Source organism: Diadema antillarum, unplaced genomic scaffold (assembly GCF_040938485.1).
Source record: "Diadema antillarum isolate AM-2024a unplaced genomic scaffold, OU_Dant_1.0 seq00000813_RagTag, whole genome shotgun sequence".
Classification (NCBI taxonomy): domain Eukaryota; kingdom Metazoa; phylum Echinodermata; class Echinoidea; order Diadematoida; family Diadematidae; genus Diadema; species Diadema antillarum.
In genome coordinates, this window is record NW_027271692.1 from 425862 (window position 1) to 447600 (window position 21739).

General features: G+C 38.3%; 1 protein-coding gene across 1 annotated transcript in view; it reads right to left on the bottom strand.

Annotated features, from left to right (window-relative positions):
* LOC139739732 (disks large homolog 1-like) overlaps window positions 1-21739 on the bottom strand; it is a 280561-nt gene that overhangs the window by 195601 nt on the left and 63221 nt on the right. Inside the window, exon 3 of the mRNA XM_071650335.1 lies at window positions 6157-6290. Within this exon, the coding sequence (XP_071506436.1) occupies window positions 6157-6290 (134 nt within the window). The remainder of the gene's footprint in view (window positions 1-6156; window positions 6291-21739) is intronic.

Below are 21739 nucleotides of genomic sequence, written 5' to 3' on the forward strand. Positions count from 1 at the left end.
GTTCTCTTTCTCTCTATTTATCTACCTACCTACCTACCTATCTATCTATCTATCTATCTATCTATTTATCTATCTATCTATCTATCTATCTATCTATTTATCTATCTATCTATTTATCTATCTATCTTTCTATCTATCTATCTATCTATTTATCTATTTATCTATCTATTTATCTATCTATCTATCTATCTATCTATCTATTTATCTATCTATTTATCTATCTATCTATCTATCTATCTTTCTATCTATCTATCTATCTATCTATCTATCTATCTATCTATCTATCTCTATCTATCTATCTATCTATCTATCTATCTATCTATCTATCTATCTATCTATCTATCTATCTATCTTTCTTTCTTTCTTTCTTTCTATCTATCTATCTCTATTTCTATATATCTATACAACTTATCTATCCATCTATCTATCCATCTCACACCTCACACCCCCCCACACACACACACTCACAAATATCAACAACAATAGTATCTAAACAATCAGCCTAAAACCTACAAGAAATAAATCTCTTCATCACTGAGACAGATCACACCAAAAAGTACAATGTGGTTCATGCAAATCAAAGATTTCCATTCACTCACATTAGACAATCGATCATAATTTTTGCTTTGTTTTGTTTTCAAAGCCAGACAAGTTCACAAGTCCTATGTCTTAAAGCTGTACATGTGTACATTGTCTTCTCCAATAACAAATATCATGGCATCAGATAATGACATCAACATTTTTGCTGTGTACACAAAGAAGATTAAAATGATCATCAAAAAGAGACTGAACAGAGTTTTCAATTACGCCAGTCAGATAATTCAAAGCATTATCAATCCAGGTCAAAGTTTAAGGGGACACTGTTTGCTAAGGTGGTCGGTTGTTCAATTACTAAAAAGAAATACATACATCCTATAGAACTCTGCTGACTGCACTGCCAATACTATATATAACATGATGTTCAAATGGATGATAACATACTTCAGCATTTCAACACAAGATTTTGAAATGATTTTGCTCATATCTTACAAGCAGTTTCAAAATTATGGTTCATTCTATCCTTAAGAGTCTATGAGGGAAAACTGAGGTGGTAACTCTGGTCACTGGATATCTTCAAGCAAGCAAGCAAGCAGTTTCCAAATTATGGTTCATTCTATTATTAGAGTCTATGGAGGAAAACTGAGGTGGTAAATCTGGTCACTTGATAATGTACATTTTCACTGCTTAAAGCATTAAAAGATCAGCTTCAAATGCAATATTTGAAAAAAAAAATATGGATAGATAGTTGGATGGACAGAGACAGATGGATAGACTGATATATCAAGAGATAGATGGTATAAATAGACAGACAAATGGAAGGTTAGATGATAGATTTATAGGTGATAGATAGAGAGAGAAAGATATAGATAGATAGATGGATAAATGGATAGATAAATAGATAGATAGATAGATACATAGACAGATAGACAGATAGATGGATAGATAGATTGAGAGATAGATAAATAGATAGATAGACAGATAGATAGATAGACAGATAGATAGATAGATAGATAGATAAATAGATAGATAGGGGATAATTTTTGGAAAAGGTTAGTAATCACACACTGTCATGATTGACTGATTGATGGCTATCTATATCTGGTGGATAGCAATACTCTTAAAGATAGAAGAACTAGTGCTTATGTCTCACTGTAAACAGCAGATATTTCATGAATGTAATATTTAGAAATCAGGACTTGTCAAACAAAGCTGCGAGAGGTAACATCCTTGATCAAGAACACAAGTGAAAAAAAGAGAGAAAGTTAACAAGTTAGTAATTACCTCGCTTGGGGATACATTACATTTCTGCAGTCATTGTGGGTGACAATATTTTTACAAGTTATTAATTTTGCACATGATCAAATGACTAACCAAATGGGCAAAAATCAAAATATTGCAAAATATAGGCAATGTAAAGTATTTCATGCCACACATAATACAAACAACTTAACAACACAAGCAAGACCATTTGATATCTTTTCAATCAAAGGAGTTACGCTTGTAAATGTTCCATGTTCTACTGGATAAAAACATGTTTCATAAAAACCAAAATTAATAAATGCTGGAATACAGAAATAACATGTATCTCCTTATCAGTGATGAGTGTTTATTTACGGACACATATTTTTCTTTCATAAATTCTGAGAGACAACAGCTGTTCTGGATGTAGCAGATGCCTGCAGTAATGTACTACAGTATGACGGGTGTGTTGGGGGGGGGGGAGGGTTGGGGTGTATGTCAGGGGGAGGGGGGTTGGGGAAAGAAAGGGGGTGACCCCCAAGTATTCACGGTGAGTGGGCATTTCATTAAGCGGAACGCTGCCTGGCCATTCAGGATGTACTTGAACCAGAAACAACGCACGGAGGGGACTGGATCTGCTTAAGTCGTCGCCCTTATTTTAGCAACAGCACGTGTGTCTGCCCTACTGATAGTCTTTCGACCAGACTGTGCAATGTTGCCCATAATCAGGGGATCGATACAGTGGCATTACAGTTTGATAATGTCCTTAAATACTGCATGAAGTTTGAGAAGTTTACACCCCTCTCATTTTCAACCAAAAGTATTTGAAAATTCACAGTTAAGCATTTTTCATTTTCAACAGGAGGCCTGCTAATGGTCTTGTCTCAAGAAAAAAGCCGTCATTAACGATAACAACAACAATAAATGTACAGAACATTTCTTTTCACAACCCCTTCTTGATTGTTAGATAACAGACTGTTTGATAGTTTGTGCTTCAGACTAAATATCAAAACATTATCTATATTCAATGAAGAGGCTCATACAGCGCTACTCATGTTGTCACTAAATGCATTCCATTAACTTTGAGTCTTAACATTTGATAATCTCTCCTTATAAAGCACCATAAAACACCACTTTTATACAAATTGGTATCTGGTTACCCATCATTTCAGCCTCTTGACAGAAGAAGAAAAATAAACAGTTTTGTGGGTCAAAATCCCAATCCTGGCCTTTGTGCTCTAACTAGGTTTAATGAATCTGACACACTGCCAACAAAACACTGTAGTATAAAGAAGCCGTCACACAGACCTTGTCTTTTAATGACGTACCGACTCTCTCGGCGACAATGAATTAGCCTCACTTAGCCGACTGACGCACTCTAATGCGTCCGTGTGACAGGTAATTTTCGGAAGCCGCCTCGTAGCTCCCGTGTTAATATGTGTCACGACTTAGTCAGCTATTGCTAATCACACCGCTTTCAGTACATGCTACTATTCTGCTTTCATGTGGTGTGTCATTTGTATAAAAAGACCGAGATGAATCTCTGCTTTCAGACACGTCACGGTTACTATGACAAAATTTTCAAGGGACCGTTGCCGTGACACCAGAGGTTAATGAAAGAACCACAAATTGCATCCTAGATGCAATTTTGTCACTTTGCTGGGGGGGGGGTGGGGGGGGGGTGGGGACCCCTTTCAATAGCATACATGTAGGTGCAAACACCACTCTTACTCCCATAAGCATCACACTCTTCTAAAGAAAGTCCAGATTTCACCTTTTTTCCATTCTCTACAGACTGGAACTATCTGGGAAAAAAAAAAAATCAGTGATCTCTTTAAAACTGGCTATACACAGAAACTCAAGGATTTGTGGTAGGCAGGTAAGAACACAACATATACCTGAGAACAAAGGTTTGATGACATTTGTATTGCTCCCGAGACAATCACTCCCATGAAGTATCTGCACACAGAGCTCAACATAAATTCTACCCATAAACATAATCCTAACCCTAATCCTAATCCTAATCCTCACATCAAACTAAACCTAAAACCCCTACCACAATCTTAAGTCCTTGGAGAAAATAATATCGGAACGATTGTCGAAGGAGCAAATGTCATGTCACAGCGAGCAAAAGCTTATAAATTGGCTAACCTAAATAAAAGAGTAACTCGAAAATCAGTGCAAATGAGGTCAAGCTTTAATAGTGAGCATTGCGGGCATCAGGCGGACTGGGCCACATGTGAGAACGTCCCATCACAATAGATTGAGGCAGCATCCCTTTGTGCAGGGTTCAAGGACCACGCACAAAGACAGGAAGCCCAGGTCTAGCGAGAGAGTAGATCCAGGACATCCTCCCCAGGGCCAGCCCCTTGACACTCAGAGCTGACAGATCCTGCATCCATGAGCCAATTAGTACCGTCCTAGAAACTTCTTCCTCGTTTGCCCCTCCTCCCCCTCCCCTCCTCCCTTCCCCCTCTCCATCCTCCCCTTCCCCCTCCCCCTCCTACACATTCCCATCATAAGTTTATTAAGGTCAGCAGACAATAACTAATTACCAAATATGCCTAAAATCTTTCTTACTTCACTTGGTACAGTATTTGCCTCTGGGCCAAGCTGAGAATCTTGTTTGAGCATAAAAAATTTTTGAAGAAAAAAACCAAACAAACAAAAACTGTAAGCAACATACACTGCTAAAAGTAAAGGCTTAAATTTGCAGCACTGACTTATTTTGCCTGAGTGAAGAATGCTCTGTGGTGTTTATGATGCAACAACATTTATCAATGGCACAAGGAAGGGGGCATTTACAATGATATGTTGACTTTTGAAATCCATCATTCCAAGGGAGAGATTCTTGCAAAAATGTCACTACTTCTGATTCTCATCGACTGGTCATTCGCCCCCCCCCCCCTAAAAAAAGAATAAGAAAAAAAAATCCCTCCAACAGTGGTAGATGCTTCCTGAATGTGATTTCTCATGGAAAATGAGGCAAAAAACTGTGTGATCACTGCTTTTCATAACAAAACAACAACAACAAATCCATTCATAAGTTTATTGAAGCCGGTGCGGAGAGAGTAGAGAAATGATTTGCGCTTCTTGTGTATCTTCCGCGCACCAACTAAGATGAGATTGAGGAGAAAGTGGAAACGACACCGGCAAGCCAACACATCATCAACGTAAATCTGCCATCCAGCAATCCCCATCCCCAGAGTTATCCATCATCGGCGGATGCGGATACAACAGTCATCCTCGGAAGACACGCCCCGACCGCTCCCAGACGTCCAGAGCGATTATCGCCCCCTTTCATTTTCCTCAAAGACGAAGAAGACTTGTAACACGGCAACAACAAAAAAGGAGGGGGTTCGGCAATGAGTCATGCACAGAAATTGATTGTTCACACACAAAACACCGTTTTGTCGGCAGATTACTTCTACTTAGTGTCAATTTCAGACCTCTAGGGCTATTGCAGATGGCACAAGCACCCCTGAAACGTCTGACAATGACATCATCGAGGCTAAAATGGAAGCCTGCATATCTCAGCGGATTGAGGACAGCACGTTGCACAATGGCAATGTGAAATTAGTAACATTTCCCAAAAAGAAAGAAAAAAGGCAAATGAGATGTACTATGAAGGCTGTATTGCGGTCACACATAGAAGAAACTCTTTTGACTTGTCCAGAAGGGGATGTGCCAGCACTGTGGCTTGGTGGAGAGGGCTCTGGGTACTTAGAAAGAAGGACCCGAGTGCAATTCCCGGTACAATGATTTGTTATACTGCTTATTCTTGGGACATTAAAAAAGAAGATAACAGACTATAGTTTGAAAAATAATGGTGTCTGGCAACATAATTATGTACATATTATGATATTGCAAAGCCCCTCATAAAAACCAGTGTTAGTCTGAAGAGGCTGCTCAAGATAGATTTGATAGGATCATGGTATCATTCTGATTATTCCACAACTGCTCACAGCTTTCTAGACCATGCATCTGATTTCTCACTTTTCTCTGATACACTGCTGTCACATCATGTCGATACTGAAAGAGATAGACAGACAGACAGACAGACAGACAGACAGACAGACAAACAAACAAACAAACAAACAAACAAACAAACAAACATTCCTACATTCATCTCACACACAATTTTCATATCAATACTGAAAAACAAGGACACAAAAACAAAAATAAGCACTCACTTCTCTTCGATGCATTGCTCTTGTATCAATGCCCACATTAAAAGAAAAAAAAGAAAAGGTTAAATAGACAAACTCTCTCTCTCTCTCTGTGGTAAATCCTCCATTTAGAAACACTGGGATGCCTGCCTGGAAGACATCACCACCACCACCACCACCACACACGTGGAGCACGGTCGGCCCTTACCTCGGATGTCTGCTTGGGGGATGTGAACTGCTGCTGCTCCTCCCACCTCGACGCCACCTGTAACGTCTCCAGCGTCTTCTGCGACAGCGACTTGGAGCTGTCCATCAACGTCGACTCGTAGAACTCCTGGATGTCTGCGGGAGGGAGACGGGACAGAGAGGATGGAGAAGATAAAATAAGATGGAAGAAAAAAAACACAGACACATTTCAAGGAGCTCCTCATGCATATGGATCATCCACACCACATTGGATCACAAGATTTAAAGGGATGGCATAGTTTTGGTTGAGATAGGGCTTCAGGTTTCTTTTTTTCTTTTCTTTTTTTGGCGAGATGAGAAACCTATTATGAAATATAACGGAATATTAAACTCTAAGAGGAATTCAAACTTTGTTTGACTGAAATTGCTTTGAAACTGCTAAGATATGCAACAAAAAAAAAACAACAACAACAAAGAGGTCCTAATAAAAGGTGGGTCCCATCTTTTATTTGGACCACTAAGTTTTACTCTGTTTTTGGATATCTCCAGCCATTTCAAAACTGATTTCCATCAATTAAACTCTGGAATTCCTCTCAGAATTGTATGCTCTTTTATAAGTGGTTTCTTATCATCTCGTAAACAGTTAAGATCTGAATCCCCCATTTCAACCCAAACTATACCATCCCTCTAATAATATTTGGGTGTGAATTGACAAAATATTGTGATTCTCCTGTACAGTGTGCTACAAGATCAAAGATGTCAAGTGCAGTTTGTGAAACATTCTGAAAGTACCAGAACCATGACCACGCAGGACATTAAAGATGATAAAAAGTTTTGGTACCGTACCTCAAAAGTGTCCTTGAATTTCCTTGTCTTAGTTTGTGTTTCAGGTTAAAGTACCTTTCATATAACTAACACTGTGAGACTTACTCGCCCCAAAGTGCTCTCATGTCTTAGTAATCATGCAATTAACTGCGATCAGCAGCCCCATACGCATAGCGACCAGCAGTCCCATACGCATAGCGTAATCGGGCTTCGCATTGTAGCATTCAGGATCATGACAGATTTAGTATCGCAGGGTAAATGTCAACTTAAAATCCCATAAATTCTTCAATTTGAAGACTTACCAATTAAGTTGATGTATTGAAAACAGGCTTCGGGCAACGTTTGGTTCTGCCTATAGTCCCTTTCTTTTTGAATTGATGACTGAATGTGACTCGGTCGACAGGACCTTAGGAGAGCTACATACAGTACAATGAATACTAGTATACAGCCAGTGCATGCGAACACATCACATGCACACAAATTTCAAATCCAGGAACGGATAAGATGTTTGTGTGCGCATGCGCTGGCCATGGTATCCAGTGTATAGCTCTCCCAAGGTCCTCTCGACCGAGTCACATTCAGTCATCAATTCGAACAGAAAGGGACTATTGGCAGAACCAAACGTTGTTCGAAGCCTGTTTTCAATACTTCAACTTAATTGGTAAGTCTTCAAATCGAAGAAATTTTTGGATTTTAAGTTGACATTTACCCGCGATACTAATTCTGTCATGATCCTGAATGCTACAATGCGAAGCCCCATTACGCTATGCGTATGGGGCTGCTGGTCGCAGTTAGCTATGCGTACAATGGGCTGCACGCTGCTGGTCGCAGTCAGAGGTTTCGTACAATATTTATCGACGCTGTACAGCGTCGGCTCTGGTACGAAACCATTACTGCATGATTACTAAGACATGAGAGCACTTTGGGGCGAGTAATTCTCACAGACAACGTACTTTAACCTGAAACACAAACCAAGACAAGGAAATTCAGGGAAGCTTTTGAGGTACCAAAACTTTTTATTATCTTTAAAGGGATGGTACAGTATTGGTGGAGATGAGAATTGGGCTTTTACCTTTTTGCGATATACCAAGAAAACACTTATGATATAGTACAGAGCATACCATTTTAAGAGAAATTCAAAGTTTATTTGATAAAAATCAGGTTTGGAATGACTGAAACATCCAAAAACAAAGTAAAACAAAGCGATCGTAATTAAGTGTGGGTCCCACACTTTATTAGAATCGCTCTTTTTTGGATATCTCAGCTATTTCAAAACAAATTTTCATCAAATAAACGTTGAATTCCTCATAGAATTGCATGCTCTTTCATATTTCATACGAGGTTTCTCATTATCTCACCAAAAAATGTTAGAAACCTGAAATTAGGTTTCAATCAAAACTATACAATCCCTTTAAAGGCACAGATCTTAAACCCGTGGAGGACAAGTGTCTATGGAAAATGTGTCATGTAGCAAAATCAGCCCGTTTTCAACGGGTTGAATTTCTAAGATTTGAGCTGATTTCTACTGCTATGCATCTTTTTACTTGGTATAAACATACATCCACACACTCTATAATACCTTGATATCAACATTAAGACTTGTAAAACAACAACATAACAAAACAAAAAAGAATCTTACATCTGTGTGGTATGTATTACCATAAGACATTCCATGCCTGGGTTTAAAAAACAAATAAACAAACAAAAAACAAGAAAAAAAAAGACATTTGCTCCTGCAACAATTGCTCCCATTAAATATCTGCACACTAGGCCAAACGTTAAACCTACCCACAATCATAATCCTCATCCTACTCCTAATCCTCACATCAAACTAAACCTAAAACCCAATCACAACCCTAACCCTAAACCTAAGTCGTCAGAGAAAACAAGATCGGAGCAATTGTCGCATGAGCAAATGTCATGTCACCTACATGTACATCATCAACCTAATATTTATGTTAACCTAATATTTCATCTGTACCACAGCACAAGGGACAGGATTTCGGTACAAAATACAATAACACCTCGGATGTTGGGGGGGGGGGGAAAGATAATCACCAACAAGGCGACATTGTATACATCACCCCGACAAACGCCCTCACCCAAGCCTTCGGTGGTGATTATTTATTTATATATTTTTTTGTTATACCTCCGTACCGTGACGACGATTGTCGGCACAATTTTGCCGCGAAAAAAAGAATCCTTGCGGTCACGGCGTGACAAAGAGAATCCAAAGAGAATCACTGTTAGGTAGAACATGCAATAAGAGAAAGTGACTTTTTGTGACTAATGTTACACGTGGTATGGCAGAAATCGGATCTTTCTTTCATCCACCAGTCCCAAGAAATCACCTATACTTCAGTCTTGGATAATGTGCGAGAACATAACATCCTTGAAAAGTGTTGTCTTGCTCCAGCTGCATAATCAGAGGCGACTAGAAACTGGGACCTTCCGTGCATGGCTCACAAGTGAGAGACAGCGGTTTCCAAGATTTGACACCTCACGCCGTGACCGCAAGGATTCTTTTTTTCGCGGCAAAATTGTGCCGACAATCGTCGTCACGGTACGGAGGTATAACAAAAAAATATATAAATAAATAATCACCACCGAAGGCTTGGGTGAGGGCGTTTGTCGGGGTGATGTATACAATGTCGCCTTGTTGGTGATGCTCATTATCTAACACGACAGCTCCACATGGAGGGCGACTACCAATAAAGGGGGTAAGGAGGAGATGGTGCACATTACAGCACATAGGCTCAATCCGCACCCTCTGTGTACAAGGTGTTGTGAAAGTCGAAAATGGAGGAGAACAAAAGCTAGCTCCCTTCTTTGTTTTGTTTTGCTTTTTCACTTTGTTGTTATTGTTGTTGATATTGTTGAGCCATTGAAGGCTGAGTATTGTTTCTTTTGATTGTTTGTTTGTTTAGGGGTTTTTTTTCCCAAAAATATCACAACAAAAGAGAGGCGAGTGGGTAGTGTAATGATCATCCAACTTTCGATAGGGGTAGTTCGCTGATGACTCACTGATTGAGGCCTGATCGTTGCATATTAGAAACCACAGCATCTGAGAGATCGCCGACTCATCATCGCGATTTCCGGCGCGCTTTCTCTCAAAAGCCCGCCTTCTTTAATCTCCCGATATTCTATCTGTCTGTCTGTCTGTGAGTCTCTTAGTCTGTCTGAGGACAGGGAATGATTTCATACATCAAATGAAAATCAGCCATACACTGTGATGACACACACACATACAACACAAATACACACAAACATACACTCACGCACACACAGAACTATATATCTGTACTTGATAACAGTAAACAGACAGAAATCCAATGTATACAAATATGGAAATATGCATGACAAAGATATTTATTTTATGTTGTTTCATACTTTTTGCCAAATCAGAATATCAAAACAACATCACTAATGCTTTTTCTCTCCACAAAGCAATCAATTACTCACCAGTTTCGGTTCATAAAAGAATGCTAATCACTGTCCCATTAACTAATATCTGTGTAAGTACTTTTTAGCAAAGTACATTCTAGAAGTCAATTTCCAGTAACATTAATTTTTCATACTTTACAAAATATAAGGTGAACTTCTTTGTGTAACTACTCCAATTCAATTCCAGTCAGTACTTCTTTACTGTATTTTTGTGGGGAAAAAATTATACCTGAGTTTTGATAAACACTTTATCAAAGTAAAAACAGAAAGAAACTATGTCAAATGTAAAGATATGATAGACAACTACAACAAGAAAGAGAGAGAGAGGGAGAGAGATAGTGTGAATGTTGTGTGTGCGTGTCTCTGCATGAACAAAAGTGTTCCATCAAAAGTCTGGTACAATTAGCCCCGGCAGAGCTGTCTACTGCATGGGCGCGATATGAACATGATGGGACCCCAGATGCACGCTGCCATCATCTGTATGAGCATCCAACCGTGTCGCGATCGTAAAAGGCCATGAAACAAAGGACAAAATGAGCCACGACGGAACATGCTCACTTTCTGGGGCGGAGCAGCAGTTGGCGGCGGTGGTGGTGATGGTGATAGTGATCGGGGTGGGGGGAGGCAAGTTTAGAATGCATGGCAATATATCAACCAAACAAACAAACAAACAAAGCGAAACAAAAGGAATAGCATTCAAACCAATATAGGGTATGTAATTATCATATATATATAGCTGGAATCTAATTTTCTCTGTCTACGCTTCTGTCATTCTTTTACAAGAAACAAAAAAAAAATGCATTATTACCAGACAAAATTGAGCCCTAGCACACTGCATTACTCAGTGGTTTTGTTGGGAAAAAAAAAATCTGTGTGCTAAATTCTTGGCAAATTCAACAGCATTAAAAGATGCATTTTCTTTGATTGTACACTATCAATATGCTTCAATCTATGCACTGACTTTCTACTCTTACAAAATTAGCAGATATGAAATTCAAATACATACAATTATATATTTATATACGGTCAAAATGTAAACCTATAAATTCTAAGGCATATAATATACACTTTTTTTTCAACCATTTCAATCTATGAATAAGATTGTCATTGGAAATAAGAAAGAATTGGTGAGATGTCGATATTGGCAACATCAAATGAGAAAATAAAAAGTTCCTGAATGGAACTTATTGCATAAAACATCAGGAGACCAAAAATAGTTTTTGACATTTAGATGAATATGCTCGACTTCAGTTGGATCATTCCCATCAAAAGCATATATAGTGGTGCATGATAGCAAGATTTCAAGACAGGCTTGCTTTACAAGTAATTGCTTTAAAGTGAACTCAGCAGTGAACCCAGGTTTGTTTCAGTGCTGCGGAATGCATCCTCATTCCGAGCACAACTTGGTGCGCGGGGGGAAACGTGACGAACAATTTCAAACGGGCAGGGAGCAATGAAAACGTCGTGGACTGAATCGGGATTACTTCCAAGTCTCCGCCCTGCTGAGTTACCCGTCTGACTAACCCCAGCTTCCGCCTCCACCTCTGCCTCCTCCGATACCCCCCTCCCGACACCAACCCCATTCCACCCACGAGTCTTCTCTTCCTCCTCCTCCTCCTCTTCCTCCCTTGATTTGTTTCCCCATCTCCACTCCACTATTTTTCTTTCGATCACTCCCAGCCCTACGCACTAATGAATCATACATGAGTCATTACAAGCGCAGTAAGCCTCTAAGCCCTGTCTGTTTTTCGCTGCGTGGGGTCACAGCATCGGTGTAGCTCGCGTTTCCCTGTCTGCAGCTCGCTCAATTTTATATAACATATATTCCAGCGATACCTCGGCATGCGGTTCCAGCAAACAACGGCAAGCTGTCATACGAGCAGGGCATGCCAAATTAATTACTCCACGCAATCCACGTGTTAAGCAGAAACGTACATAAAGATTTTTCTTTTCCTGCAAGCACCTCAACAGACCCATATGAGACACTGGCTGGATGTGAGATAGTCTACCCATCCAGACCAGCCTGTCAAACAATTAAGAAACAGGATGGGATTAAATCAATTTTCTGTTGGCATTCATATCTTATAAGTGCCATGGATGTATCAAAAGGATTGTCCTTAAAGATACTGATTTGTTTGGGTGTTCTGACATTTGTGAGGTACTGGGTTTGTTGGGGGAGGGGAACATCGACACCCAAATGCAACCAGAACAGGGCCAAAACATCGATGAAAAATAATCATATCTGAACAAGATCAAAGGAGTCAGCTCTTCCTCCTACACAAAGCACTCTCATACTGCCTATCGCATGCACTAGCAATATTAACATCCAAAAGAATGCATAACAAAGTTCTATATGACATCAGACCATGTTTTAAAAAGTACACTTGTACGTATACAAACACAAACTAGAAATGTCGCTACGGCGACTGGTATGCCTCTGCCATAATGCACGGTTCTCCTAATAGGTCTATAGTACAATGTCTTGACAATGTGTGATGACAGTTTCACACAATCGGCAAAATATTAAAATGACAGGTTTGCCACAAATGTGCTGAATGTTCACTTTCCTAGAACTAGGTTCAATTGGATGAATGATTAAAACGTCAGAGTGCAGGTATTTGGGGAACTGATGATTTTTACTTGACTTTTGACCCTTTTATAAGTTTATGCATTGAGTAATTTTGAAGGTATTGAGAAAAAGTATAATTTCAGTATCAAATGGTAAAATAGTATTATCTAAACCTGGCCTTTGACCTTTGACCTCACAGTTCCAAAGAGAATCACTGTTAGGTAGAACATGCATAAATATGTAAGTTTCATGATGATACCTTGATTTACTTTTGAGATATGGAGGAAAAAGTGCAATTTAGCACTTTCACTTGACCTTTGACATTTTGACCTTTGACCTTTTGGCAAGAAACTTCCCACAGAATATATATTGGGTAATACATGCATACATCAAGATTTAAAAAAATCCTTCAGGCATTGCATAAATATAAGGAAAGTGGTGATATTTTGAGGAGTTGACCTTGACCTTTGACCCCTGACCTTTGAACCATGACCCCCAACTTCCCTAGATAATCACTGCCCATCGGTACATGCATATATACTAAGTTCCATGAAGATACCTTGAACCATTTGCGAGATATGGAGAAAAACATGAAATTTCAACCTTTTTTCACAAAATAACCTGTGACCTTTGACCTTTGACCCCGTGACCCTAAAATCCAAACAAAATGTTATCCCCCCAGGATATACACTGTACCCTCATACCAAGTTTGATGTAAAACCACCACACGGTTCTTGAGATATCGACAAAAACAAAACAGGACGGACGTATGGACGGACGGACAGACGACCCAAAAAAACATAATGCCTCCGGCCACTTCGTTGGCGGAGGCATAAAAACAACAACAAAGAGCTGAACCAACACAGATATGTGCCCCTGACTCTGGTCCAATCAACATCACTGTAATTTGTATTATTGGTAAAAGTAAAAATAGTAGAAGCAGCAGTAGCAACAATAGTAGTAGGACCAGTAATAGTAGTAGTAGCAGCCAGTAGCAGTAGTAGTAGTAGTAGTAGTAGTAGTAGTAGTAGTAGTAGTAGTAAAGGTAGTAGTAGTAGTAGTAGCAGTAGTAGTAGTAGTAGTAGCAGTAGTAGTAGTAGTAGTAGTAAAGGTAGTAGTAGTAGCAGTAGTAGTAGTAGTAGTAATAGTAGTAGCAGCAGTAGTAGTAGTAGTAAAATTTGTGAAATTAAAATGCACGCAAACATCCTTCTTTTTACAGTATTTAATTGATAACACTTTCACATAACAGCATCTGGTGAGAACACTTATTTTCAGAGTGTAATTGCTTAAAACTACCATTTGATTTCAATGCGGAGAGACTGAGACCAAGACTAACGCCCTCCCGTGGATGTTCCGCACTCTAACGCCCTGTGATTAAGAAATATGATAAACTCGTTAGGAGCATAAATTTGCTCCTTCGGCACGGGCTCATTAGCCAGAGAATAGGCCAGGTTGTATTCTATAATCTCGGTCGATGGAAGATCTCGCTGCATTAATTGGCCGCTTAACAATCAAGCGTAAGGGAGGTAATTCCCTTTGTCTTTGCGCTTTTATTAGGGACTCCTTCAAATTTGGTAATATCAAGACAGAATGTTATGTCAAGAGGGTCTTTAATAGCTTAATTGGCCACTGAAATGGGAAAGTTTGTGGGGTGGGAAGTGCGCGTCACTTCTAATTAATATTTTCGGATGAAATCTGTTACGTGTACAATACCAACAACGAAACTTGCTTCAGACCTGTAAATCAAATCAAACCAAGTCATATTCTCTCCATTGAAGCCCAGTATGAGGGTACAGGACGTGTATTTCTAAGATTCAAGGTCACTTTTGGTCTAATTCATGAAGTTTAAAAGAATATACTGGATAATGAGTCCACATCTTCTGTTGATTGATACAGAGGCATGAATAATTGCACACAAAAACATTTATGTAACATTTATGTACACATGTAACACAAAGATCTGTGCACATACATGATGTACGCAAATACACACAGGCACACACAAACATTAACACATGCTACACACAAACACACACATACAAACACAGTGTTATACACATTGTTGCAAAAACAGTATACATTTATACACTAGAACACATACACATATGCACACACACACACAAGCATATCAGTACACTGACACGTACAATTGTAAACAACCACATGTAGAAAACAACACAAACACACATACATACACATGTTCACACATACACACAAACATATAAACACAAATAAATGTGTATATAGTTGTAAATGCAAATACATTTACACACAAAACATATTGCATGTATGTTTACAAAATATTATTTACCCATACAAAGATGTTGCACACAAAATCACACATATACACACACAAACATATATACACACAGTTTCATGCAAATAAATTTACATGTACATAAACACACAAGAAATGTAACCCTACAGTGTACATACCCAAACATAACCACGCACTCACACACTAAAACACACACATGTATACTTCCTAAACAGTGTACCATTTGGCAGAATGTATAAATATGTCTGTATGAAAAATGCCTAAATTTGTAATGATTATTGACAAATGTTATCCTTTGCTATCTATGTATCATTCCTTCAAACGTATGTCGAATCTATATTTTTTGTACATTCTGTTGAAAGAAGTGAAAATAAAACCTTTGAGTTGAATTGAATTATAAAAAAAAAAATGGTGTAATTATCTTTCATTCAACAAGTCAAGCATGACACACATAGTCACTGTCTGATATATATGTGTATGTGTACCTCATATATTTCCTTTGCATGATTTCCATACTAATGCCAATTAATAAGCTTAGCCTCTGGGGCATAAAAGAAGTCAACAAGGATGTTTTCATTTAAGGGTACCCAACTCATAATTTTTTTCTATCGGATGTAACTGTAAAAACCAAACAGTAGTTGTGCTATCTAATTTCCCTAACAATGTGTCAACTTGGGAACTTCTGGTAATGCATGGGTGCATAAGATCACTGCATTTATTTGCACATAGCATACGGCCAGCGTATGGACCCGACCACTGGGGGCAAAATGTTCACATCATTTATATGCGATAAGGAAAATTTGTTACCTTTTTTATGGGGGGGGGGGGGGGTCCTTTTCTTTGGTAACTCACTTTCCAAAGAAGAACTGAAATGTTTTCACTATATAGGCCCGTCAACATCAACTATGAGAAGATCGTGGGGTTTGTTTAACTTCCAATTAATTACCTTTTGTGTGTGCATATGTTCAGGAATCAGTGGCCTTGAAATGGATGTTGGGGTGCAACACTTGAATCACTGGATCGAACAAATCAATCTTCAATCCTCAACTCTACGGAGACACATTGCACCAGGCCAATTATCAAGTTAATTCTCCCCGAGGTACATGACTTAGTGCACATGTAATTTGCGGCGCAAACAGCGACAATCTGTGATATCTTTTACGTCCACACTCACATATAAACTACAAAAATAAAACAAAAACTTTGAATCCATTCCTACAAATAACTTTCGAATTGCATTTTTTATTGTGTGTGTGAAAGAGGGAGTGGCTCTAATCTCTGTATCACGCCAGATTGTACTGATTTCCATTTTACCTCCCTTATCGTATAAAACCCGATATAAAAAGGAGGTGGGGGTATGAGTGTAGGATCAGAGTAGAATGGATATAAGGATCTTCTACGGCCTACACATACTTTTAAAATTACAACTCACCACGTAAACAGATCACACTTCATCAAATTTGCAGCCATTTCCACTGGCATCTGACAACAAGTATTCATATTCTCTTTCGGAAACTGACTAAAACTTGTTGTTTGTTCATTTGCAGTTGTTGGTTGTCTTTTGTTTTGTTTTGTTTTGTTTTGTTTTGTTTTGTTTTGTTTTGTTTTTTCTTTTGCACACCTCCAAGAAATATTTTCTGGCTATCAATCCTTATAAATCCATTTCTTCCAAGGGATGCTAATTGAAATATTGCCCTGTATTGTTTGTTGTGTCTTAAAAAATGATTGCAAAAATAATATAAATATATACACGTATATTTATTGTGTACAACATACTGTAAAAGTGGACATTTTCGTGCAACTAATTTTTCACGCTAAGCCGAGAAAGAAGAGTTTCGCTTGTTTTTAATTCCGCGGAATCAAGACATCAACGCTCTGGAACATATGGCAAGCAAAAATATTCGCGCGCTTTTATTTTCGCCCTAGTTTCTGGTTGCACGAAATGCGCGAAATTTCAACACTGCAAAAATCTCCACTTTTACAGAAATATGGGTGGAACTTTCTACACTTTTATTGTTCAGAATTGGTGATAAAATTGAGAATATTTGTAATCCAAAATAAATTTGATGAAGCAGGTAAGAAATTGAACGTTTCACTCTGGGATTCCTTTTGGCTGCTTTTGAAGCAAACATAGTATGGAATAAAAGTTCAAGACATTCTAACTGTGGGTAAATCAATCTACATAGCATCATGGGAGCTCCTAAAATCCTTTAAATAATTTCCATTTTCTACTGTGACAGTAGAAATTATGTCAAAAACTTGGCACAATTAACATCAAGAGGAAAAAGAGGAAATCATCAGTCAAAAATCTCTCCCCTTCATGCCTGCAACTACAGACTATGACTCAAACTGACAAAATAACATGAGATGCATCGCGAAATATGTACACGGAACACTGACGATACACGTTTCAAACCAAAGCGCATGACAAACATTCACAACGCCAACGAGCTGACAGTATAAAGGAAAACTCTGCATTCGGCCGACATGCACACAGGAACTGAAATGTCACAGGTGATCTACCAAGAATAAAGACAGTAACCCACATCTGCGGGCGCACACTAAAGAATAAAAAACAGAATGTGGTGGTGGGGGGGAGGGGCTACAAAGGACACCACTGTTGGCAAAGTTTTGAGAATTACTACGAGAGATATTAATAGCTACGAAAAATATGAACAAGTTACATCATCATTACTCTTACTGAGATTATGCTCCTGTCAGGTGTGACTACACTGTTTTGCAGCGCCCCAACGAAATACGAGAGTCGCAAAAATAGCGCAGATAATGAAATATTCATGCAGCAAATAAGTCAGCCCACTTGAGCACTCTGTAGTCTCAACGGAGAACTACGACGCTGCAGAAGAAATGGAAAGTTGACTTCACACCTCATAATGTTCTACCCCCTCACATGATGGGCAGTGTAATTCTTCAGGCGCTTCCAGAGTAACCACCCTGAATATCGATGCGACAATAATCCTATTCTTTTACTGAAGTTAGTGAAAAATGATCACATTATATCGTATCAAGGGAAGCAGACCTGACTACGATAAAGTTCACAAACATAGACAACGGTCTGACCTAAAAGCCTCATTTTCGACATTAAATTTTTTCCCCTTTATCATTATGTTGCTTTCTTTTTTAAATCTCTGTTCTGGGAAAAAAGATCAGGGAGATACTGAGTCAGCTTTGTTCTTAATTTTCACGGCGGTTATGTTCTACCCACATTTGTTTCTTTCTTTATTAGCTACATTACTTTAAAAATTTACTGATGAGTTGCGATAAAATTTTCAAAACTTGTCAGTTCAGGTGCGATTAAAGGAAAGTGATATCAGCTTTTGGCATTTTCTTTTTCCTTTTTAGAAAGCTTTTTTTTTTTTGGGGGGGGGGTTCACCTTTTTAGAGAAAGGTTATGTTATTGACCCCACAGTACTGGCAAAGGTTTGCACTCATTGGGTGCTTCCAGTTTTATATTCATCCCTAACGTGAATGATGGCTGTGCTTATGACAAGAACAGACAAAACAAGAACCTAGCAAGACACCCCTCCCCCTGCCCCCTAACAAAGAAATACATATATATACATATATATATATATATATATATATATATATATAGAGAGAGAGAGAGAGAGAGAGAGAGAGAGAGAGAGAGAGAGAGATAATAGACATAAGTGTACTGCTGGATATACACTTGTGATATATGTGAGACATATCAGAATATATAAGGAAAAAAAATCAAGGTATGTAATATGCATACATTACAAAGCACAGTTAAGTACACTGAAATATACAAGGACATAAACACATTGGTTTCCAGGAATGTTCAATGACTGCTGGGACAAGCTCAATGCCATATTCAAGGGGGAGTTTGGATGAGAGAGAGAGAGAGAGAATCAGACGGTCGATAGAGCAGAAATATGTGTCTCTGAAAATTGTAACAGAGGATGCTCTTCTGGTTTTATACTTTGTCCATCGTGGAACAACCACAGGAGAGTTAAGTAATTGTTTTCATTTCTGTTTTCTTTTTTCCATATGGATGATGTATCTAAATACCTAAAATGCCTGGATTGAAACTGAAATTCTACATGAAGTTTACATTGGCTGCCATAAATGGAGTAAAATACAAGTAAGAGAGTAGTAGAGGATTCATCAACATGAGAAAGTAAGAAATTCTAAAGCATCTATTTTTTCTTTTTGTCACAGATCAGCAATGTTATTTGCAACCAGATACTCAAATTGACAATGGTCATGATATCACTACCTCAGTCTCTAAACTAGACTGTGATCAGAATCTTCTTTTTTTTTTTTTGTTCACAAATTTCCTGTTTTGCCATGAAAAGACTAACAGAATGAGATATATATCTTGCATCAAATTAACATACAGTGTAGTCTTCTAACAGCCAAGCAAAGGTAACATTTAGGGGGAAAAGAGGTTGCAGTTGCTAAATGATTGACCAAAAAAAAGTGACTTCTGTTATATTTTTGTGTGCACACCAATGGGAAAAGTTGTAAGGTCATGATATCACTGGCTCTTTAGTTTGTACGCATTCGGTGAAATCATGTTCATCTTTACAAATTCCATGATTTTCTTATTCTGCATCCAAATTTGATAAAACTTCTATTGTTCTGTTGGTCTGATTGTATTGTTAATTAGAGTCATCTTGAAATTGGTCTGGAAAATGCACTTGAAAACCAACTGCAAAACAGAAAGGGGGTCAAAACTACCAAAACACTCTTTGGGAGAAATCATTAACTTGGTAAAAAGAGAGATTGACTGTTCACATCGACACCTTCAAGTTTAAAAGGAAAAAAAAAAATGATGGTTATAAAAACTGCTTACACCTTTTTTTTGGGGGGGGGGTGGTAGCAATCACTAGTTTAGAGAATAGAGAAGTCACAAATATAATTTCATACATACAAATACATTTCACAAAGATAAAATTTAATTACTACACTTCCCTTTAAAAAAAAAAGAAAGTTGGAACAGCCTTCTAGCTCTCACAAGACAGTTGGAGGGTGGGGGACCCTACAAGTAAAACTTGAACGGACACCATACAAGACACAACTCCTGACAATGCCATCATGCATACTACAGGTGAAATTCTGGTGACAGGAATATCCAGTGCGGTACATTCACATCAACAGCAGACGTGGCAACAGATAACAGAGTGACAGCATCACACACAGACAGTAGCGAGCATGCACAGCCATCCACGGTACAAGGCCTTTGTACTAGTAAAGCACATCATTCTGACAGAATAACAATACTGTTAAAAGGACTCTTCACAACTGTTGGAAAATACAAAAAGTTTGGCCAAACAGTCAGAAAACACAATTTCCACATAAAGGGCATGACACTTTGTGGAGAATCAATTTGTTTTATTTCCTCGAGTGGAATAAAAAAGGAAAAATATGTCTGATTCTATTGCCGTGTGAAGATAACAGACAGATGTTTTTCTTTTCTTTTACTTTAAGTGGCTATGCTTTGGGAATCAAATGAAATTATGGACAGGGATGAAAAAAAAAAAACATAGAACCACTTTCCAGTTATTCAAATTCCAGTTGTAATTGCTTAAATAAAGCCAAAGAATGATAAGAAAAGGATAAGGAAAAAAAACTGCAGCAAAACATATTCAGTAGATGATTATTTGAAAAGTGAAAGGTGAAAGGTCAATGAGATAAACTTGTAAAGGGATACTCAGGGCTGCATCTAACCTTAATAAGGTAATACACTCTGGAGCCTCATGTCTTGTCCCCCCCCCCCCCTTTGGTTAAGGAGTTTTGTTGTTGTTGTTGTTGTGTTTTTTTGTTTTGTTTAGTGTACAACTACAACGGTTGCCATGACAACACAGATATTCACGAGAACAAGAAGGCGAGGCATGCAACCCTTACTGTGATCGACTGGAAGAAGAACACAAGCGTCTTGGATGTCTGTCGATGGGATATGAGTGGATGAGAGGAGGGGTGGAGGGAGGGATGGAGGGAACGATGGATTGACACACAGTGGGATATAGTGGTAGAAAAAAACAAAAACAAAACAAGAATACAATATATGCACACACACAAAAAAAAGATCAGAAGACAAAAGTATATAATAGGTGACAAGGGAATGACAAAAAAAAGACATTAACATGAGAATAATCGGAAGAGATTAGGTCAGTGGAAGAGAATGACAGAAGGAGAAACAGATGATATAAAAGGAAAAGAATTGAGAAGAAAGCATGTGAGAGATGAAGGAATGGTAGACGAGTTCAGAGAACGACAAATTTACAGGGAGCACACAGGAAGGTTGGAGATAGGGTGATGATGGAATATTAAAGAGGAGAGATAAAAGAACAAAAACAACAGAGTTAGTGGAAAGAAAACATTTTCTTTTTCTTTCAAAATTGGCTGTATTCCATACAGAGTATTCTCTGTATTTTTTCTCTAACTTTCTCAAAAACAAACAAAATCTCAAAGGGAATGACCACTACGCATGGATCAGAGAAATAA